The sequence below is a fragment of the Gobio gobio genome, assembly GCF_949357685.1.
Source record: "Gobio gobio genome assembly, chromosome: 23".
NCBI classification, from domain to species: Eukaryota; Metazoa; Chordata; class Actinopteri; order Cypriniformes; family Gobionidae; genus Gobio; species Gobio gobio.
Window position 1 is genome coordinate 24,771,978 of NC_137119.1, and position 24,723 is coordinate 24,796,700.

Here is a 24,723-nt window from a genome sequence, read left to right on the forward strand (position 1 = left end):
AAAAAAAAACTAAAATCTGTCTTTATAAGATGAAATTCCTCATGGAGACCAAAAAAAAGGTCAAAATGTGCTGGTGTTACTATCCTTGTGGGGATATTTGGTCCCCATAACGCACACACACACACACACAGGTTTGTTTTGCTATCTAAGTGAGGACATTCCATAGACGTAATGGTTTTCATACTGTACAAACTGTACATTCTATCCCCCTACACTACCCCTACTCCTAAACCTACCCATCAGGATTTTTACATTTATTATAAAACATTGGTTTTAAAGCTATTTTAAATATGAGGGCATATGAAATGTACTCACATTTCATTTTTATGTTGTTATACCAGTTTAATACCCGTGTCATTATTTTCCTGCAGGAGATATAGTTTGCTCCCATGCATATTCTCTCTCTTTCATGACCACACAAACTGGTTTCCATGTTTTATGGGGACTTCCCAAAGACGTGAGGATTTTTATATTGTACAAACTGTATATGCTATCCCGTCACCCTTAAACAAACCCTCCACAGAAAACGTTCTGCATCTTTACATTTTCAAAAAAACAAAAATCACTTAATGTATGATTTATAAGATGTTTTCCTCATGGAGACCAAAAAAAGTCCCCATAAAGTCAAAATGTGCTGGTGTTACTATCCTTGTGGGGATATTTGGTCCCCGTAATGTAGGGATTACCAGGAACACACACAGGTTTGTTTTGCTATTCCATAGGCGTAATGGTTTTTAAACTGTACATTCTATCCCCTTACACAACCCCTAAACCTACCCATCACAGGAAACATTCTGCATTTTTACATTTCTTATAAAACATTGTTTAGTATGTTTTTATGAAATGTCCTCATATGTGTATGTCGTAATACCCGTGTCATTACACAAATTTGTGTCCTTATAAATCACAAAAACAAACACACACATAAATTTGTTTTTATATCTTCACGTAGACTTTCCATAGACATGGTCTTTATACTGTACAAACTGTATATTCTATCCCCTAACCCTACTCATCATCGAAAACTTTCTGCATTTTTACATTTTCAAAAAACATAACCTAGTATGATTTATAAGCTGGGACCAAAACATGTCCCCCACAAGGTCAAGGATTTCTGGTATTGCCATTCTTTTGGACACACACACACACATTTAATATATGATGTACATATATTTTAATATTTTTTGAATTCTATTAACAGATTGTACAAACTGTGTCAGCCTCCACCTCCTGATGGCGAACCCTGAACCCATCTCTTCCCCAGATCTGGACCAGCCCTGGTGTAACACCAGACGACACACACACACACACACACACACAGTCCAAGTAAAAAGACTGTGTGGACGTCCAGCCTCTCTCCTGCTCAGAGGCATCTGTCACCTCAAGGGTTCACATCGTAATATCTATTGACTTTTGACATAGCTTTTTAAAGGCACCATTATTTTTATTTCATGCTTTGCTATGGCACATCTCATTCTAGACCGGAGATCAAACAAACAGCATGCCTGATCTCGCAGCTGCTGTCAAGTCATTCACATCAATGTCTGTTTCAAATAACTTTTTTTCTTCATGTAAAAGAATTTGCACAGTGCTTTAGTCTCGTATGTTAAGGCGTAACGGTTGTTTATAGTTCCTTTTTGGCCATAGCATCCAAAAGCCTCATTGCAACTCTATGTGCATTTTTTTATTTGATTTCATCTATTCTCATATAAATCTTTGACAGTTTAGCTTTCACATTATTAGGTTTCTCAAATCGTAAAGGTTGTTTAGAGTTTATTAACACCATAGTGCATTAAGCTACATGTTGCAGTCTCAGTACTGCAGTCTCAGTGAATCTAGAGTGACATACAGTACTGGAAAGTTCATACGACACGGTCATCAGTGTTACACGTTTATATATTTGTCACACTTACAAAGGTATATAAATGATTTTGTCTCGCCACATTTAAAATATTCAGTACTCAGGAGTTATTGTGTTACATGTTATATTAGTGTTGCTTAAAATAACAAATTAATCAGTCATTACTATGCAATATTGAGAAACCGCTCTAAACAGGAATTGTTTATTAACTTCCATTTTGAGAAACAGAAGATATTTTTATGTTATACAATGCATCTTTGAATGATACATGCTCCTGATAAACACAGCCGGAAGGGAACATAAATTCATGTGAAGATATTACTGTAAAAATGTTTTTAGTTAAAAAAAAACAGTTATTTATTTTGTCATAAAACTAACCCATTTTGAGATTTTCCAAATACATGTATCTTTTTAACCTGAAAACCAGGTTGATTTCCCCATTACTCCGATAAATTGTAATGTCAAATTGTAATTCATTTCAAATAAAAATGTTTAAGAAAATGCTATCATATTTCTTATACACTGTAAATATTTATGCAAAGTGATTTTGATTTAAATCTGTCGCATGTCTCTCCTGTGAATGTATTTAGTCTGCACCTGACAGTATGTGCTGAGTGCACACAAACTCCCAGCTGTTTTATGTGCTGTGCTATCATCCATCAAATGTGCAGCTGGAATCAGAATCTCACTAATGGCCTCTGCATGTAGGCAACTGTCTTTGACAAACATTGTTTACCTGTCATAATTTCCCTGGGCTCACTGTCACTTGCAGTTTTTATGGAGTAAATGGTTTCCAGATGTTCTGTAATCATTTAAATAATGACAGTAATGGACTTCGTAGGTGCCTACGTTAAATAATAAATAATATGAATATAAATTAATACAAAATTGTAGTAGTAGTAGTGGTAATGTTAGAAGTATAAGGCAATTGCAATTATAATTTTATTTTACTAGGCAAATCAAAAGCATTCTAGAAGATATTGTGCTTAACATAACATTACTGACATCACCTTATGTAGCAACGCGGAAGTAAGCTATTTTCTGTGATTGTGTGGGCATTTGCAATTCATTTGCCACTATAATAGCCTAGTCCTACCAGACTCTCATACATTTCATTTGTACAGAGAGTCTGGACACTCTCCATTGACAAGCGTTTACTTCCTTGAAGGCGGGAACTCTGTTGAAGTTTAAAACTATTGGATCTGCCAAGAGCCACTCTGGATCTGCCATAACCAATCGCTAACGTTTGGTCGTGACGTACACTCACCTAAAGGATTATTAGGAGCACCTGTTCAATTTCTCATTAATGCAATTATCTAATCAACCAATCACATGGCAGTTGGGGGTGTGATCCTGGTCAAGACAATCTCCTGAACTCCAAACTGAATGTCAGAATGGGAAAGAAAGGTGATTTAAGCAATTTTGAGCGTGGCATGGTTGTTGGTGCCAGACGGGCCAGTCTGAGTATTTCACAATCTGCTCAGTTACTGGGATTTTCACGCACAACCATTTCTAGGGTTTACAATGAATGTTTCTGAAAAGGGAAAAACATCCAGTATGCGGCAGTCCTGTGGGCGAAAATGCCTTGTTGATGCTAGAGGTCAGAGGAGAATGGGCCGACTGATTCAAGCTGATAGAAGAGCAATTTTGACTGAAATAACCACTCGTTACAACCGAGGTATGCAGCAAAGCATTTGTGAGGCCACAACACGCACAACCTTGAGGCGGATGGGCTACAACAGCAGAAGACCCCACCGGGTACCACTCATCTCCACTACAAATAGGAAAAAGAGGCTACAATTTGCACAAGCTCACCAAAATTGGACAGTTGAAGACTGGAAAAATGTTGCCTGGTCTGATGAGTCTCGATTTCTGTTGAGACATTCAGATGGTAGAGTCAGAGTTTGGTGTAAACAGAATGAGATCATGGATCCATCATGCCTTGTTACCACTGTGCAGGCTGGTGGTGGTGGTGTAATGGTGTGGGGGATGTTTTCTTGGCACACTTTAGGCCCCTTAGTGCCAATTGGTCATCGTTTAAATGCCACGGCCTACCTGAGCATTGTTTCTGACCATGTCCATCCCTTTATGACCACCATGTACCCATCCTCTGATGGCTACTTCCAGCAGGATAATGCACCATGTCACAAAGCTTGAATCATTTCAAATTGGTTTCTTGAACATGACAATGAGTTCACTGTACTAAAATGGCCCCCACAGTCACCAGATCTCAACCCAATAGAGCATCTTTGGGATGTGGTGGAACGGGAGCTTCGTGCCCTGGATGTGCATCCCACAAATCTCCATCAATTGCAAGATGCTATCCTATCAATATGGGCCAACATTTCTAAAGAATGCTTTCAGCACCTTGTTGAATCAATGCCACGTAGAATTAAGGCAGTTCTGAAGGCGAAAGGGGGTCAAACACAGTATTAGTATGGTGTTCCTAATAATCCTTTAGGTGAGTGTATGTCATCTGAAACTAGCACACAACATCAACGTCATCGCTCTCAGCCACTCCTTCTGTTCGCTGATTGGACCGGTTAAAATTTGACTGGAGAAAACCATAGAATATACCACAGTCCCAGACGGAGTACTGAAGGAAAATTTAAATTGAGCGGAAGTACGTAGGAGGGCGGAGCCAGGCTAGATAAATAATAGGAAGAATGCCAAAAGCTGTGTGGTAAAATAATTTGTGCTACAAATCAGTGTGTTTATGATTACGATAATAATTTCAGATAATGTAAGTAACAGTTTGCAATATCAAGCAGAATAACGGACAGATTTTACTTAAAGGAGGGTTAATAAAGGCCTTCTGAAGTGAATCGATGGGTTTTTGTATGAAAAATTTCCATATTTAACACGTTATAAAGTAAAATATCTAGCTTCTGGCGGACTGCCTTCCTTAAAGGGTTAGTTCACCCAAAAATGAAAATTAGCCCATGATTTACTCACCCTCAAGTTATCCTAGGCGTATATGACATTCTTTTTTCAGACTAATAAAATCTGAGTTATATTAAAAAAGTCCAGGCTAATCCAAGCTTTATAATGGCAGTAATAGTTGCTCTGTTTTTGAAGGCCATAAAAAATGCATCTGTCCATCAAATAATGTGCTCCACACGGCTCTGGGGTGTTAATACAGGTCTTCTGAAGCGAATTGATGCGTTTGTGTAAGAAAAATATCCATATTTAAAACTTTGTAGACTAAAATAGCTAACTTCCGGCGGATTGCCGTACGCATCGCTTTACGACGAAAGAGTAACCCTTGAAGCTTATGTATTGCGAATGCTTTTAGAGCACTCTTTTAGTCGACTCGCGCACTGCTGACCGCCGGAAGTTAGATATTTAAGTCTATAAAGTTTTATATATGCATATTTTTCTTACACAAACGCATCGTCTGAAAGAAGAATGTCATATACACCTAGGATGACTCGAGGGTGAGTGGGCTAATTTTCATTTTTGGGTGAACCAATCCTTTAAGAATAAAGTGAGTAGTGAACGAATATTTCAGCATGTCTGGAATGCTGTATTGACCAATCAGAAGGCAGCACCGGAACTATTTGATTTATAAAATACTTTAGTGGAGTTTTTGCATTCCACTGCACCGCTTTTCCATTATTTTTCAAAGTGAACATGCTAGACGAACGTGTTTGATCGTTGCGCTCGCGTCTTATGTCTTGTGCAGTGAGACGTACATTACACTGTGTTCTAAAAAGTTCTAAAGTTAAAAGACATTATAATAAGCCATAATAAGCCACTTATTTATTAATAGCTGCACTATGTAACTTTTTTTGGTTCAAAATGAATTAAATGTAAATAACGAGTCAATACACCTTCAATCCTTCTTCCGAAACATATTTTTGTCTTGATTTACTATGGTAAGCCCCAGGATAAGTGTTTATATTTAGGGTACGTTTACATGACAACGATGTACTAAATGCGTTTTTCGCGTATATAGATGACAAAACGATCCCGTTCACACGGATCCACGAAAATTATTAAAATGCGGCGTATTATGCTGCCAGGCCAGTAGTTGGCGATATCACTTTGTAAAGAAAAACTATGTGCCTATAGAGTGAACACGTAATACGCATGCGCACGACGTCGCCGTTTTCCTCAAATTCGTTTTTTTGTAGTTTACACAAACAATAACGCTATAGTTTTCAAAAACTTGCACTTTGATACCTGTTTTCAGGCCCTAAAACACCACTGTCGTGTAAATGAACAGCCAAAACGCATAACACAGTGTGTATCACTGCACAACACCCTTAGCAACCACTCTTAGCAACCTAAACATATATTTGTTCTCAACTGATATTGTTCATTGAAGCTTACTCTATTATGTAGAGAAGAGTATTGTGAGAGAGAGAGATTGAGTGAGCGAGTGCATTTAGATGTAGCATTTTCCTTCGGGTCATATGTCTTATATTCATAATAAAAAATCTGTTTGAATGTCCGCTATTTTGCTCTTTTAACAGTTAAGGGGTTTTCCTTTGCCCTGACACTTGCAGTCTTTGCACTTGACCACTTGTTCCTGTATGGCCCAAGTGTTCAAGTAGGCGTGAAGACTGCAAGTGTGTATATAACTTTTGATTACCCGATGGGACACACTTATTGTAACGTGTGAGCAGGGATGAAGCTGAGTGAGAATCCAAATGCAACACGAACATTTATTAAAAACATAAACAGAGAAAATCCAAGAACAATAGTATCCACAAAGAACAGGATACAGGAGCAACGGCCGACAAACAACAACTGAAGCACTGGGGTATAGATATGGTACAAAGGGAAACAAGGTTAACAAGATAACAAGGGGGAGTGGCTAATAGGCAACACCTGGAGAAAACGAATCATCATGAAAAACTACAAAGAACTACAAAACATGGCACAAGACAGGAAATAACAAAAGTCCTAACACAAGCTGGGATGACACTTATAGTGTTGCAAAAATGCAAGTGTTTACAGAGCTTTTTTTTTATTTTCAACACTTTGTTTTTTAAAATAAACTTCTAAATGTTTGCTCAGTAGTCCTTATGTAAGTAACTAACAGAAGACAATTTTAAAATTGTGGTGATTCTAATTATATGATAAAAAGCAGTTGCAAATGTTGTGCAAAATACACATAGGCCCTGTCCCAAATGGCACACTCCATGTGAATATTCGGTCTTGTGGACTTCCAATGGCCGCTGCGTGCGCATGTCCGTTAAGTCCACGAAACCGCAGTGTGTCCCATTTGTCATTTTAGGTCTCAGGAGGGTGCTTGCGAGTATAATCCGCGCGGCCGCACGGGAATTCATAACGGTGCGCATTATATGCAGCCTAGCTCCATTCTTCGTGAAAGATAAAGATAGAAATGCGCACAGGAAATAAAACCTTGCAAAAATGTATATACGATCCGCCTAATCCTGGCCAAATCACAGAGATGCTGATTCGCACGGGACTAATATTATCACAGGACCTCGGTGTTTGGCGAAATATGGTAGGTAATTTGCGGGGGAATTTTTACTTTACAAATTACAGACATGGCCGATTCGCACGGGATTAATATCACAGACATTCTCTGCAATTATTACTAATCATCAGAGGTCCCCAGATAATACTAATCCCGTGCGAATAGGGCTATACTGTCGTGTGCATGCGCTCTCAAGTGGCCAAAACCGCAAGTGTTTCAGTCCTTTTAAAGGTCCTGTTCTTCGTGAAATTATAAAGCTCAAAGTTCAATGCCAAGCGAGATATTTTATTTAACAGAAGTTCCCTTTCAAAGCCTAAAGTGAACGGCCGGTTTGGATTACAGCCCTGTACATCCTGCTTTAATGACGTCAGTAGAACAGTTTGTTGACTAACCTCCGCCCACAAGAATACGCAAAAAAGGGGGCGTGGTCTTGTTGCTCTCCCTCGTGGAGAAGAGGAAGTGTTGTGTTCGGTTGCGTTTGTCGCCATGTCGTCCAGACGCTGTTATTTTCATCCCGGAGTCAAATCACCTTTGTTTGGCCTTCAGGGACTGTAGTTTGAGCGCGTTCATCTCCCCGTTATGGTAAGAGGCGTGACCTTTCCGGGAAACGTGCGCTAAGCTGCTGTCAAATCACAACACAGGAACCGCTGGCAAAATCAGAACTTGTTATGTTTCTGAAGGAGGGACTTCATAGAACAGGGAAATCTTTTAAGCCGTTTTGAGGACAGTGAAAACAGCGGTATACAGATAAGTAAATTGTGTGAAAAATACAGTTTTTTTTACACATGAAACATGAACACATGTTATATTGCACACTAAACACAATCAAAGCTTCAAAAAAACAGGAAAACGGGACCTTTAATATAAAAGTCTTCGTTACTGAGTGACTCACTCATAAAGACAGTCTTTGCCGCCATCTAATGGCGTAACAATGTGACTTCTGTTGCTGTTCACGGTCTGGGACTATTTTTTTCAGTGGAAGGAAGGCTTATAGTGATTTTACTTCATGAAAGTTGCATTAATATATATATATATATATATATATATATATATATATATATATATATATATTTTTTTTGGGGGGGGGGGCTTTAATACTTGTATTGTGTGGTACCCGTTTTATAAAAGAAATAAGGTACTCGAGGCTAGTGCTGTATCGTGAATAAGTCACTGCTGACTCGCTTCGCCTCGTGCCTAACAACGCCCTTCAGGCATGAATTATTCACAATACAGCAAAGCCTCTTGTACATTATTGCTTACATGGGTATAGCTACAGTAACATCTTAAGCTCAGCTTGAGATCCTTTGCATCTAAACTGTTATATCTCTTAAGTCTAGTTGTGAATGTTTTATGAGCAGTATGATAAATATTCATCCGCAGTCACGCAGAGCCTAAGCACAACCAAAACTATGTTCTTCTGCAAAATGAATCCAGGTTTGTTTTCTAACCGTACCTTTAAAAGTATAATGCAATGTAGAATGAAATGTTGTGCTGCTAATGTGGGCTATTTTAACGCACTATGCTTCTGAAACTTGAATAGGTAAGCAATAGTGTGGATATATGAGTTAATGACACTTTCTCTGTGTAAACAACGAGGGCGGGTCTCTCAGACATGAACAGCCAATGAACATCGATCTGAGGTGTAATCTTTTTCATTGGCTTTGGGAAGGAGCCGTCGCCAGCTACTCTGCCGAGACCGGAGGAGGGATAGTCCCATCAGATAGTGACCAAACCCTGTTACTTTCAGCATGTGCTGCTGGAGCAGCAGACGAGCTCTCTCAGCGCTGGATGTCCGATCACTTCCCGCTAGAGATCCGTCCGCAATCCCACACGTCTGAAGATGCTTGGCTACATTTAACGATATCTAAGTCATTTGCTGTTTAATGCAACGCATTCTCATGGCGTCTGTACAGCAGTCAAGAATTCAGTCATACCTGGAGAAGAATAAAATCGGACCCTTGTTTGAGGTATGCTACAACTTTTTTTTTTCCACAATAGATGTAAGGCACCCCGGGATTTTGCTGCATTGTAAATGAATAAAGCAGGAGCTACTTGTGTCTGCTCGAACGCAGATTTAGATGTGAATTAGACATTGAGTTGAATTGTTATTGAATGATGATGGCACGGGACATTTTAAGAGCATCTTATTTCATTTTAGGTGGTTTGAATTGGGAAGTGTAAACGGGATGTTTGTGCTCATGAGTGCAAAGCCTCCTGCATTCAACTTACCTTCAATCAATTAAACTGTTGGAAACTATAGAGATGCTGGACTTGATTTGCTGCATTAAATCACGAAGCCCAGTGGAAAATTCGGCTCTCGTTATAGAAATCATCTGAAGTAACGTGATAGAAGACGTTTCTGCTGACTGGACGATTTCTAGCAGCAAGCCAAACTGGTGCCATATTTTCTTTTTGCATTTAAACATAGGCTATTTGAGAAAGCTAGGTCCCAGCTCCCTTCTTAAGATGTTTCCTTACATTTGTATTGTATAGTTAGTGTATGTCGACTCAATGAATGAATACTGCACTGTAAATATATGGCCATACTGTACTGGAGAGAGACATAGGGATGCAAACTGTTTTAACAAATTGGAATGAATTACAAATGGTACATTTCTATCATACAAGACCTGAAGTTGTAAGGCTCTGTGTAAAAATTGAGGATTTACAGGAACAAAACCAATTTAGAGGTAACATGTTAAAAAATAGAAATATAATGAGAGTTTTAACAATTTCTAGGCTTTATAGTGGACTCACAAATATTGAACAAAATGGGACAGTAGGCTTATATTATAACAAAATGTTTATGTCATAATGATTTTTACGATAAATTGGAATATAATAATTATCGAGTTATCTAATATATGAGGTATGTAACTGCAGCAATCTTTGTATTTGCCATTAATATACAGAGTCTAGGAATAATTTGTATTTACTTGCAATAATAGCATATTGAGAGGCATAGCACAAAAATCCACTGAGTTACAGACTTTTAAATAAAATGTTACATTCCCCAGTCTCTTTTGCACTGTCAGCAACATTGGATAATCATGTGGTGGACTAAATTAAAACCTATAACGCTACTATACATAGTGTCCATTATACTGTAGCTGGCCACTATGTCTGAAACAACAGAAACTGGACACACAGTCACCTTGAGAAAAATGAATTTTCTGCCCCACACCGTAATTAACCAAAATTGCGTTGTCATCCACCCCCGCTATTACCTCTATGAGGCATCTGTAGTAAGAGGAACAGTCTATACGAGTCAAACTGCTGATGTATCAACTGTCTTGTACGGGGACTGTGTGCATGGGCTGAATATTAAACAGCAATAAAGCTAAAAGCAGCGCGTGTGTGACCTAGTACCATGGACAGCGGCGCCGCGCAGAGATCTGCCACATGAACGCGTTTCCCCCGGGGGCGAGCGCTCTGAGTGGGTTGTTGCGCGAGTGTCTGTCGTCGCCTTCTTCCTTTTTGACGCGTTTGAATTGTGTGAGTTAGTTTTGGAGTATTTCATATATCTGAGAATTGTTTAGGTGAAGGAGCAGTCTCTTGAAATTGCATCAGATTAGTCTGACAAGTCCTGCTAAATATGGCAACACTTTACAGTGTAGGCTACAAATATAGCCTATGTTTGTTATGAATATAGTTGAACGTAGATTAGAACGGGGCTAGTTGTCACAGGGGCTGTATCCCAGTAACTAGGAGGTTTTGAGTCAAAAGTCCCATTAGCAACAATGTGTATTTTCTCCAGCAGTGTTTATATGTTCGTTTCAAAGTATGTTCGTTTTTTTTGTGTGAAACTAAACGTTCAATATAATTTTGAAGGTAGTTTTTAACTGAATGACAAGTATTTTGTAGTATTTTTTTCATAAATGTCAACCTTGAGCAAATTGTCACGTGTTTTTAATGCTATGCATTGATACAGTTCATTAATTTTGGACCAAATGTGGTAACCTTTACATATTTTATTTTATCATAAAAAAATTTTTCCCACCTATCCATCGATTCTCCAACTGCTTATCCTATGTAGGGTCACAGTGAGATATAGGCAGGAATTTATTTTATTTATTTTTTTATTTTTTTATTATTATTGTACTACTGTTTAAATTTTAACAACTTAACCCATATAGTGCAACAACATACCCCCAACATTAACTTTTTTTTCTCGGGCATACACACAGAGAAAAAGGGTGTCAAAATTGTACCTTTAACAGCTTGTCGCTGGGGCAATACCTTTAAAGAACATCTTTGTAACTTTTTTACTTCTAAAATGTGCATATTAGTACCTTAGAGTACAAATATGTACCTTAAGGCACTACTATGAACCTTTTTTTGTGGTAAAAAAGGTACAAATATGTCCTTTTAAGAGTACTGCCCCAGCGACAAGCTGTTAAAGGTACAATTTTGACACTTTTTTTCTCTGTGTGTATTTCCTGAGTAAAAAGTGTGACAACTTGCCCTAGTCCTGCTTGTATGTTCATAGTGTTATACTCAAATGCTGTTTCTCTATCAGGGTATGCCTCTGTTATTTTCGAATGTCACTGCAAACAACTGATATAGAGTCTTAGTTTGTTTGCACATCATAACTATTATCAGTATCTCTTTCCAGGTGTGTTTGCCCGGTGCGTTTCCACTGTAAGCTGTAACTGTGCTAAACAGCGAACCCGTCAGCAGAACAAAACAGACATACTGTAAGAAAAAAATGATAAATGACCCTTGTTAGCTACTTTACCGGTTCTTGAAAAAAAAAAAAAACGATGTTGACAAGTAAATCTAAATTGAGGTCACTATGAATGCAATATGCATGGAACTGGGGAATAAGACGGCAGATGTAGCTGCTGCTCACCAAGGCACGGCAACACAGAACTGTAATATTTTATGGGTCAGTTTTTTTAATACATGAAAAATAAATTTGTTCGCCACAGAATTTGGCCACTTATATAAATATTTATGCTATTTCCTCTTTTTAAACTGACTTACCACACTAACATTCCGTGTCAGCCACAGCAAAGACAGAAGAGCAATTTGTTAACGTTTTTACAACCTTATAGTCTCACTTAAGTCCAGATAGAATGGGAGTCGACAGTTAACTGGCGATCGGCCCTCTGGCTGCCCAGAATTAATTAGGAAGTTCTCCTGCAAAGAATAAAAAAAAATGGAATAAATGTAAAAGTGCAGGCAACACTTGCAGCATGCTTACATGACTTAGAATTAATATAATTAAATCCACCTGCTCTAAATTAGGACTTTGCTTATTTTAATTTTCCAGTAGAGTGATATATTGTGTGGGGGCTGAAGATCGAGATAGCTGTGTTGATTAGCGTTAACTGTTTTGCCTGAGTGCATTTTTTTTTGCACTCATTAGTGAAGAGATATTCTAATTTACATCTTGAGACTTTCCTTGAAGAACTGTCTTCTAATGATGCCCAAGATTTATCCTGAGAAATTATTATTTATTTTTTTTAGATTCTCTTTTCTGTATATGCCGTTTGGTAAGAAAAGATAAACACTGAGGATTATTTTCAGGTAATAACAAATCTTAGAGTAAACTTAAAGGGATAGTTCACCCAAAAATGAAAATTAGCCCATGATTTACTCACCCTCAAGTCATAGGTGTATATGATATTCTTCTTTCAGACGAGAGTTATATTAAAAAAGTCCAGGCCAATCCAAGCTTTATAATAGCAGTAATAGTTGCTCTGTTTTTGAAGTCCATAAAAAATGCATCTGTCCATCAAATAATGTTCTCCACGCGGTTCTGGGGTGTTAATAAAGGCCTTCTGAAGCGAATCGATGCGTTAGTGTAAGAAAAATATCCATATTTAAAACTTTATAAAGTAAAGTTTCGGCCGACCGCCTTCCGTATTCAATTTATGGAAAAAGTGTTGAAAGTGCCTCTGCCGATCTAAAGACAAACGCGACCAAGTACGCTCGTCAGACTTCACGTACGCATCTTGAATTGCGAGATGGCACTTTCAACACTTTTCCACGGAAGGCGATCGGCTGGAACTTTACTTGATAAAGTTTTAAATATGGATATTTTTCTTACACAAACGCATCGATTCGCTTCAGAAGGCCTTTATTAACATCCCAGAGCCGCGTGGAGCACGTTATTCGACGGACAGATGCATTTCTTATGGACTTCAAAAACAGAGCAACTATTACTGCTATTATAAAGCTTGGATTAGCCTGGACTTTTTTAATTTAACTCAGATTTTATTCGTCTGAAAGAAGAATGTCATACACACCTAGGATGACTTGAGGGTGAGTAAATCATGGGCTAATTTTCATTTTTGGGTGAACTATCCCTTTAAGGACAGCAGAATTTATAGTCTCATAGGCAACTGCAGAGATTATCTGCTCCACTCAGCTGTGACAAGAACAAGTTTGGGTCAGGAACAGGAAAACAGGCTATCAATAGCCAATCAAAGTGACCGTCTCACAGTGTAATGGTTGGGGGCAGTGCAATAAAAGGAGTAAAATGTTTGTAAAGCAGCAGCTTAATTGATCTCTGTTGTGAGAATTGTGCATTCACCCACGAAATACAGTGTAGATTAAGCAAATGGAGGTTTGATTAGCATACAGTTACACACTAATGCATTCAGGCAATAAAACCACAGGCATCAACAGAATTCATTTCTGTGTTCGGAATATATACAGTTAATATATTTTTCATTCGGCAAGTATGTGTGTACGCGAGTATTATTGTTATGGCTGGAGGTTTGATTTGTGGCTGTCACAGGCAGTACTTGTACTTATTGAGCCACATAGTTTTATTTTTAGAAGATTCCTTTTTCTCATAGGGGAAGACATTTATTGATCATGGCATGGATGGTTCTTGATAGGGTCTGACCATTCTGTTACATCACATGGGATGAAAATGCAAGATTTATGAGAACATTTTTGCTTTTGCCATAAGACTATCCCAATGCATTTCATCCATAGTCAAGGATACACTTGCCCAGAGTGCATTGCTCTGTTCTAGAAAAGTCATTCAGTGTACAGAGCAATTTGTGTGGCTCAGTTTCTCCAGGGCTCCAAGGATCACCTCTCTGAAATAGTGTCAGCCTATGTTCACTGAACTCTAGGTGTGAAGGGACTGGGGGGTTGAAGATTGTTTGGCCATTTCTGCTTGTCCAGTTTCTCTATAGGTTGCTGTACTTGTGTCTTAAAGCTGCAGTGTGTAACCTCTGCACCACTTGCGTCACCAAACGTGTATATTATATCCTGAATCTTGCTTACTTATGGTACGCACTCAAATGTATCTACTTGTTCTTCTAAAAGAGAACATTCTTTTAGGGCTCAAATAATGTTGAGGTATAGTATAAGCAGGCGAACTGGGACGTATCATGTTTTTATGAGTCACTGAATGATTCACTCAACTGATTTGTTCAATAACACTAATTCATTCAGGAATGAAACCCCACGACTATGTAAGATGCAAATGTAGGTCTGAGTTTTTTAATATTAACTTCTTATTTATTAAATTGTTGTTTAAAAGCAACATCACACAATCGTGCTGTTGGTCTGAATATCTAGCCTGGCTCCGCCCTCCTACGTACTTCCGCTCTTCATTTTCCTTCAGTATTCCGTCTTGGACTGTGGTATATTCTTAGGTTTTCTCCGAACAAATTTTTACCGGTCCAATCAGCGAACAGAGGGAGTGACTGAGAACGATGACATTGATGTCGTGCGCTAATTTGAGTTGTAGTTCAGTAATGGCGGTGGAGAAAAGATGCGAGCGAAGCCATTAATTCCGTTGTGGCACCACTGCCGAATATCCAGAAGTTAAAGCCGGAGCAAGAACAATTTTTTTGAGTTTTTTTGGTGGCCATGATGTTGTGTCCTGGGAAAAGTTCGATTTTTCTTAGTGGTGAAGGAGTTGGCTGAAGCCCCGGTAATTGTTTCACGTGCGGTCGGAAGGTATTGTCATCATTTACAGGGGCTAGTCAGTGATTTTATTGCCGCCCGTCTCCCACCACTCGCGTAAAAATCCCCGGCCGAATTACCTACTGGTTTTGACAAACACCAAGATCGTGTGGTAATTTAATTGCTGTCCGAATCCACATTTCTGAGTTTTCAAGAATATATCACTTCAAAATTCACTGTTTATAGCCTGTTTGACCACTGTAGAGCACCGTGCGGTTGCACTTTGCTGTCATTTGGATGCATTTCTAGACTTGTATTTACAAGAGCAATATATTTCATCACAGCTCAAAAAATAAAAAGAAGAAAATCACGTAAACATTTGAATTGGGCTGTTATTTACGGCAGCATTTATTCTTATCATATCAAGCATGTGACATTTTATTTACAGCATAGAATCATGTTATGGACCACGTGAGCAGCACGTTCCCGATCACAAAACTCTCCCCTCCACCGTGAATAAATCACAATCCGAATGCACAAGGTTTTTTCACTGAGGTGGCTGCACATTTATTTTTACGGACTTCCATGTGAGAAATAAAGCCGAACGGCGCATGACATACGTCACAACTAAACGTTTGCGATTGGTTATGGCAGATCCAGAGTGGCTCTTGGCAGATCCAATAGTTTTAAACTTCAACAGAGTTCCCGCCTTCAAGGAAGTAAACGCTTGTCAATGGAGAGTGGCCAGACTCTCTGTACAAATTAAATGTACAAGAGTCTGGTAGGACCAGACTACTGAATATCAGCACTCGGTGATATTAAATGCAATGAAAAAGCGAATAACAAATAAGTTCGCATTTTACGTGTTGACCATGGCAATTCTCTGTGCTAGATTTCTTGAGTTGCAACTGTCATTAGGAAACTCCTCACTGTCCCACAAGTAACAAATTGAATGCTACATCAGCACACAGAAAATCGATAAAATCAATTGGGTGGAGAATCATCACATTTCCTGCTTGCAATTGAAAATGACACCCAGCACAGGCAATTGAAACCTCAAGAACTGTTCAGTCAGGCTTGGTAAAATTGCCTTGTGTATATCACCATGAATTATAGAGGTGTATCAGAAGTTTTCAGCTAAAATGTTGACATGTGTCTGAGAGCCAACTTAACGGGACATCGTTGACATGTGTGACAGTGAACTATTTTCTGTCATTCAATAGTCAACCTGTGTAGGATCAAAAATGTGTAGGATGAGTAGGTCTTGTTAAGACTTCGCTAATTACAGAGGGGCTGCGCACACATACACACAGATCTGTACCCTGAGGAGTCACACACACTCACAGCAGGGTTAGATAATGGAGAAGAGATAATTCCCTCATGCACTTGCCTTTATTTATAGAGGCTTCTTGGCGGTCAAGGCACTAATTAATGTTGTAGTGACCTGCAGCCATCTGAGGTGTCTGCGCAGCGTGAGCTCCCCTCAAACGTCCTGAGTACGAGAGAAGCTCACCTGACAGTCTGAAATGGAATAAATACAATATTAAATGAATCCCTCGTGATCAAATTATGCTGAATGGAACATGTCTAAAAATGTACCGTATTAAGAAATCTGATGCCATCTGGATAGGAATGTCTGTGACTTCTGTGCATTTTTTTTCCACAATGCTTCTCATAAATATTGACCTTTGTCGAACACCGTAAAAACAAGTCCAATCTCTTGTTGTGCGGTCTTGTGCATTATGAATTTAGATTTTTATTCAGCGACTTTCCGGGTAAAATAACAGTTAGGTGGTTTACTGAAAGTACTGCTGACATCCCTGCTTATGTGAAAATAAAGTTAAAGCAATAAAGAAAGTCCAATCATAGACTGCTCGGAAAGGTCACTGTTGTAGCACTATTGTTGATCACCATGAAATCAAAATGGACAATTCTTTTTTTTTAATGGTATATTGCAGAGCTTATTATATATGATTTATCCATGCACATCATTATTTTTTTTTACATGCATGTGCCCTATCTTTAATCAAAATAAGTACCCCCTTTTTTTTAAAGCGATGTCTCTTCTCTTGTCTGATGACGTGTTTACTGACATGAGGGCAGGACAAACCACCACCATCTAACAATCCAATCAATTCACAATTGACTAAAAAAAACTGCCCTAAATTTTTCCTGTTCGAGAAGCCGTTCCAGGCATAACATTATGAAGACATTATGAACATTATGAACCATAGATGAAGTGAATAACACTGATTATCTCTTCATCACTGCACCTGTTAGTGGGTGGGATATATTAGGCAGCAAGTGAACATTTTGCCCTCAAATTTGGTTTGTTCGAAGCAGGAAAAATGGGCAAGCGTAAGGATTTGAGTGAGTATGACAAGTGCCAAATTGTGATGGCTAGACGACTGGGTCAGAGCATCTCCAAAACTGCAGCTCTTGTGGGGTGTTCTCGGTCTGCAGTGGTCAGTATCTATCAAAAGTGGTCCAAGGAAGGAACAGCGGTGAACCGGTGACAGGGTCATGGGCAGCCAAGGCTCATTAATGCACGTGTGGAGTGAAGGCTGGCCCGCATGGACCGTTCAAACAGACAAGCTACTGTAGCTCAAATTGCTCAAGAAGTTAATGCTGGTTCTGATAAAAAGGTGTCAGAATACACAGTGGAACGCAGTTTGTTGCATCTGTGGGATGTGCTGAACAAGTCCGATCCATGTTTGTCTGTGTGTAGCTCTCTGCAGCTGTATCACTACTTTCCTTTCCTCCTTCTCTTGTCTCAAGGGCTGGAACCCATCCAGAACTCTGTCCCAGTCTTCAGTCAGTGTCACCCTGCTGTGACGTAAGGCATAAATGATGGAATCAGAGGAATAATGAGAGTGCAGCCTCTGGCAATGCTGAGCTCTGGTTAAAAAATTCAACATATACAGTATATAGTCATGCTGTGTCTCAAAGACTCTAACAACAAAGTGGGTGTAGAATCCAGGAAAACATTTATTTAAATTCAAAACCAAGAAACTCAGGAATATCCAGGCAAAGCAGCATCAAACAGACAATACAGCATTTAATTAGACTATGCAGCATTTTGACCATGACTAGTAGCAGAACAAGGATCTAACTAAAACTGAGGGCTTATATACACAGTGAACAAAGAAGTACTACATTCACCATGTTGTCATTATCATGTGACCTACCTGCGTCCCATCACCTCCATTCATAAATCCTCTCCTGTGGCTTCATGGGATAGTAGCTGAACCCGACTGAATAGCTCCGACCATGTAAACTGAAGTGTTGAGGTATACTAGGCTACACGACTGTAATCATGGCCGTACACTACTTTAGTGCTGCAAGGATATCTTCTTATCTGAGCTTGCTGCGGTCTGTCACCGCTCATCAATGTCAAAATATTTGAGATGACCAATCAATATGAATTGATTGGTGCTGTGCTTCAGTAAACGGTGCGAGATACACTCACCTAAAGGAGTATTAGGAACACCATACTAATACTGCCTTCAGAACTGCCTTGATTCTACGTGGCATTGATTCAACAAGGTGCTGAAAGCATTCTTTAGAAATGTTGGCCCATATTAATAGGATAGCATCTTGCAGTTGATGGAGATTTGTGGGATGCACATCCAGGGCACAAAGCTCCCGTTCCATCAAAAGACAAAGATGCTCTATTGGGTTGAGATCTGGTGACTGTGGGGGCCATTTTAGTAAAGTGAACTCATTGTCATGTTCAAGAAACCAATTTGAAATGATTCGAGCTTTGTGACATGGTGCATTATCCTGCTGGAAGTAGCCATCAGAGGATGGGTACATGGTGGTCATAAAGGGATGGACATGGTCAGAAACAATGCTCAGGTAGGCCGTGGCATTTAAACGATGCCCAATTGGCACTAAGGGGCCAAAAGTGTGCCAAGAAAACATCCCCCACACCATTACACCACCACCACCAGCCTGCACAGTGGTAACAAGGCATGATGGATCCATGTTCTCATTCTGTTTACGCCAAATTCTGACTCTACCATCTGAATGTCTCAACAGAAATCGAGACCCATCAGACCAGGCAACATTTTTCCAGTCTTCAACTGTCCAATTTTGGTGAGCTTGTGCAAATTGTAGCCTCTTTTTCCTATTTGTAGTGGAGATGAGTGGTACCCGGTGGGGTCTTCTGCTGTTGTAGCCCATCCGCCTCAAGGTTGTGCGTGTTGTGGCTTCATAAATGCTTTGCTGCATACCTCGGTTGTAACGAGTGGTTATTTCAGTCAAAGTTGCTCTTCTATCAGCTTGAATCAGTCGGCCCATTCTCCTCTGACCTCTAGCATCAACAAGGCATTTTCGCCCACAGGACTGCCGCATACTGGATGTTTTTCCCTTTTCACACCATTCTTTGTAAACCCTAGAAATGGTTGTGCGTGAAAATCCCAGTAACTGAGCAGATTGTGAAATACTCAGACCGGCCCGTCTGGCACCAACAACCATGCCACGCTCAAAATTGCTTAAATCACCTTTCTTTCCCGTTCTGACATTCAGTTTGGAGTTCAGGAGATTGTCTTGACCAGGACCACACCCCCAACTGCCATGTGATTGGTTGATTAGATAATTGCATTAATGAGAAATTGAACAGGTGTTCCTAATAATCCTTTAGGCGAGTGTATAAGTAGCTAAACTAAACATTTCATAATTGACAGCTGTTTTAGGATAGAAATGTTAAACAATGAAAAGACTATCAGCCAGAGCTCAGCTTTAGGAGGGAAAGAGACGGGGCAAGAGAAGGAGACTGAGAGAAAAATTAAGTGAAAGAGTGATGGAAATGAGGCGAGTGATAGAAATAAGAGGGATGAAATAAGGAGAGATCAGGTATGACAGATAATCTACTGCCCACTAACATGGTTTTGAAAGCTTTTTTTTTTTTTTAGGCTTCAAACATCTTAAAATGCACATATATAGATCAGAGAAATCAAAATGTTCTTGGGGGACCATGCCCCCCAAACCCCCCGAAACAGCTCAAACTTGGGACCTCAATGATTTTATAACTCCTTAAGGCAGTTGCATGCTCAAAAGTTGTTGATGTTTCTGACCTGTTTGCTTTGACCTCATATCTGGAGTTAATGCATTTATGCTGGTAATGTGTTGCAGCCTGGAATATTTATATATAGGCCTTAATATTAAAATTGAATATTCAGATAGTATATACTCATTGTATCTCTGTGCTTTGAAGATTCTGTTAAAAATACTAATTATTTCTGTGGGAGAAAACGTTGTGGCACCAAGATCAGCTATGGAGGCCCTTGGGTTTTTTTATAGCCCCAGTGCCCTACGTGTTCTTAATCCGGGGCTGGCTGTGATGTTCATTACCACGACAACCGCCTGCGAATCCGCATTGAACGTGCTTCTTGTAGAAAGTGTAGGGCCCATGGCCCGATGATTTCCGCGATTCAGAAAACACGTACAGGATCACGGAATCCATTCATAAAAACGGAACGTCACAGAATGAATGGCGCAGAAGAATTGTTTCATTAACTACTTAAGCAAGCAAGACACTTGTGGTGCTCGTCTGCACAAAACATTCACACAGAGACACAAAACATGCAGAATTCATATTTAAATAGTACTTTTTGCCGTTTTATATTCACATACACTAGTCCATATCGCGATTTAATTGAAGTGTACTGACTTGCATTGGATTCATCAAAAATTAGAAATTTCCGTGACATTCCGCGTCAAACAGTAAATTCCATTTTTATGACTGGATGCTGCTATTCCGTCCGCATTTTCTGCATCGCGGAAATCATAGGACCCTACAAAGACCCAGATTCTGCCCTACCTAAATTTATGAGGAGCCGCTACTGGTCTAGACAGTGAGTCAGGAGACTATAGTGTAGATAATTAATTTGAATCCCTTAACAAGGAATTGTTGCTTTTTTTTCTCTGAAGAGTTTATGGCAGTGACTCAGACAGTCGCTATTAAACAGACAGTATCAGCTTTCATCATGACTCATGACTCATGATAGTTCAGCTGAAAACACTCATGAACTCAGATGAAGGAAGACACTTCAACGATGATAACAGAGCAGAAGATATCTAGACTAGAGTATTTGAGTCAGCAAGAGCAATGATAATATGTTTTATAAAAAAACATGGATGTTATTGCAACATTTAGCTGCAGTTGTACGTGGTAAACACATAGGCCTTACTAAAAAAAAGTAATTCAATGCATCCTTGCTGAATAAAAAATAAAACATTTAGTTAGGTTTATGCTTAAAACAATAAAGGAATTGTTTAGTTCTCTCAACTGAAATTGCTTTCAGTTTATTCATCATACTGGAAATGGAAGATGCAAGTTGAGCAACTTGCATTATGGGATGCAGTAGTCTACACAGTGGTCTTTGGCCCTGTCCCAAATGGCACCCTAAACCCTTGCGTTCTTCCTACGAGCCGTTTTGACTGTCAGGAGGAAGTCTGCTGCAGAGTTCACGGCTGCGTCCGAAAACCTCGACAGCTGACTCGTTGCCTCGCTGCCTTATCAGACAATGGCTTGTAAGGCAGCGTTTGTGCATGAAGGCACCTCACGAAACTAATTTCGGACAGACTTCTTAGGCAGTGTAACCGTTTAATGATCTACAGTAAAATAGAGAGAGCTTTGGTGAGAACCAAACAAATATTTAATTACTACATTAGTAATTTCCCGCTAGAAATTACATAAGAAGGGGAAAATGTTGGTCAAAAACGTACATTTACACACAAACTAATCAGCTCATCTGTCACAGAATGGAAAGCACAGGATTGTGGGATATCAAAGTCAGCGAAGGATACATAAATGCTGCCTTAGAAAATCCATCAGATGAAGGTCTCTCAGGAGACAGGAAGTGAAGCTAACATTAGATTCGGACGTGCCTTGATGCCTTCCTGTCTTGAAATGTGTCCTCCGAAGGCAGCATTTTGCAGGTTTCGGACGCAGCCCTCATCAGTGCGGGCTCAGCAAAAGTGCGCATCGAGGGCGCATATATAGACCGCAAATGGGGCGCTCGCGAGCACCCTTCTGAGATCTAAAATGACAAATGGGACACTCTACGGTCTTGTGGACTTAACGGACACGTGCACGCGGCAGCTATTGTAAGTCCACAAGACCGAAAGTGCATATGAAGTGTGTCATTTGGGACAGGTCCTTCGTTGTGTGTAGCCTGCACATTTTGGCAGATGTAGTAGATTACCTGTATGTTTTATGCATGAAAATGTACGTGCACTATAGTATTGCCATAGTATGGTGGAACTGGATGTTATTCCATACATTCTTTGACATAGACTGACAATGGCTGAAGGAAGTGTTTTGGAATGTGGTCCACAACAGTGCTTGTACTTTGAAGCTGGCACTGAACTTTCAGTCAGTTTATCTATTAGAGAGGGTGTGATTGCCTTCCCCTGCCAATTTCCCCAGTCTGACAGAATGATCGAGAGATCCTGTGTTTCTCCATCCTGATGTTTCAAGAAAATCCATTGAGAAGCTTATTTCTGTTCAGTGATTTTGACCTAAATTTGAGTATGTATAAGAAGGCTCTCCATCATACAGTATCTTATTTACTGTTAATAAGAGTCATTTTCTTACTGGCTGTGACTTCCAACCATATCATCTCCATGTTGATGTTTATGTTAATGAGGTCAGTAAAGTAAGCAGGGAAAACCCCTCTCAGATAGCAAATGGTTTACATTCTTGAAATGAGTGTGTGCTAATCCACACCATGCTTTCCAGTTTACCACAAGGGCAATTACTCACTGGGGAGCCTGGGGTAGTTAACACAGCCCTGCTCAATTTACTTTATACTAAACCCACAAATTACAGCTCTCTTTTATGTACCCCCTGTTGCTAAGCATGCCCCAACAAGGCTTATGTGTCGTAATTACTGCATTTATATCTACTTGTTGATTTGTGATTGTGTGACTTGTAACACGGAATTGACGCTTTGTTTTGTGGGCCTAAGCTGACTGGTAAAATGTGTTTTACATGCACAATTTTATATAGACTTATTTATGAAATGCTTTCATTTGTTTTTATAACTGAACTTCATAATTGGACAAAACTAGTTTTTCAAGAGGAGGGTAAATTTGTGTTTTACGGGCATGTTTGGGGTTTTAATCTCGTCTGAATTATGTGTGATTGTGGTATTATTTGTTTCAAACATTTTAAAAGCAAATTTTAGAGAAAGTAGTGTTCTTGTTGTTGTTCAGTGTTAATTTCGTTGATAAATAATTTTCGTCAACTACCTTTTTTCACTGACAAAAACAAGACGATAACTAAATAAAAACTAGTATTGGATGACAAAAACTATAATGAAAATCAACTGTCATTTTCGTCAACAAATAAAAACGAGACGAAAATGTTAGGGAGCGACGATTATGGAAGAGATCCAGAACTGATGTCTTGTGTAACAGATGCGCACATTTGATTTGAACAGATCTAACCGCTGGAAAACATGGCGCTGTTGCACGCTCTACAGGCTCACGCATCCCCAATACAGTTCTCCAGAGCGGTTCAATCAATGAATAACACACATTTATGCCAGGCAATTGTTTATGAACTAATGCTGATGAATAATGACAATGTTTACTTTACGATGTTTATATAGTAATATGTTTTAGATGGTTGTAACAATGCATATTTTATCTCATCTGAACTTGAATGAGCAGCTGCAGCTGCAACTGCAATAGTAAGGCGCAGACATTTCAAAATAAGAGTCCCGGTGTATTTCGAGCTTGTTTATCATTCAAAGTCACGCATTATATATTTTTGGTTACAAAATAAACTGTATTTAATTTCATTCCCATTTAATAGTCAGGAGGAAAGACCAGTATTTGACACATATTCAATAAAGTATCAGGGTTATAATAGTTAACTAAAACCATTTAAAAAAACTTAATTGCTTGAAATTTAATAAATGTTAACTGAAATAAAAAATAAATAAATAAACAAACTTATTTGAAGCTTTAGCTTAACCTGATATGGCCTACTGACTAAAACAGAAATACAAAGTTATAAAAACTATATAGCTGTTTTTAAAAAACAGACAAAAAAGTGAATTGAGCTCTCTCTCGTGTATTTTTAATGCAAAAAACTAAATTATGCCAAAATGTCAGTTCAAGTGACAGTCGGTTATGTAATGCTTAAATGCTTAATGTATTACAATTTTACTAAATTTTACTAAACTCATTAGATTTTAAGAGACTAAAATCTTATGATATTTAGTTGACTAAAACGAGACTAAAATATGACTAAAACTAAAAGGCATTTTAGTCAAAAGACTAGGACTAAAACTAAATCAAAATTTGCTTCTTCTTCTTCTTCTTCTTCTTCTTCTTCTTCTTCTCCTCCTCCTCCTCCTCCTCCTCCTCCTCCTCCTCCTCCTCCCCCCCCCCCCAAAAGCAGACCCTTTTAACCTGTGTGAGAAAAATGTTAAGTGTGATATTATAGACATGTTTTTGTATTTTGTTATATATATATATTAAAATATTTAATAATTAAATATTTTAATATTAAAGTAAA

At 38.9% G+C, this 24,723-nt stretch overlaps 2 protein-coding genes across 2 annotated transcripts in view; both read left to right on the plus strand.

The window, feature by feature from the left end:
* The window catches only part of prex2 (phosphatidylinositol-3,4,5-trisphosphate-dependent Rac exchange factor 2), a 198,951-nt gene extending 196,596 nt beyond the window's left edge, over positions 1-2,355 (plus strand). The window contains exon 40 of the mRNA XM_079805796.1: positions 1,202-2,355. Coding sequence (XP_079661922.1) covers positions 1,202-1,247 — 46 coding nt within the window. The 3' untranslated portion in view covers positions 1,248-2,355. The remainder of the gene's footprint in view (positions 1-1,201) is intronic.
* A 6,841-nt stretch (positions 2,356-9,196) lies between these two features.
* The window catches only part of cUnh8orf34 (chromosome Un C8orf34 homolog), a gene marked incomplete at its 5' end in the record, with an annotated part of 115,042 nt that continues 99,515 nt past the window's right edge, over positions 9,197-24,723 (plus strand). Inside the window, one exon of the mRNA XM_079805684.1 lies at positions 9,197-9,280. Coding sequence (XP_079661810.1) covers positions 9,197-9,280 — 84 coding nt within the window. The remainder of the gene's footprint in view (positions 9,281-24,723) is intronic.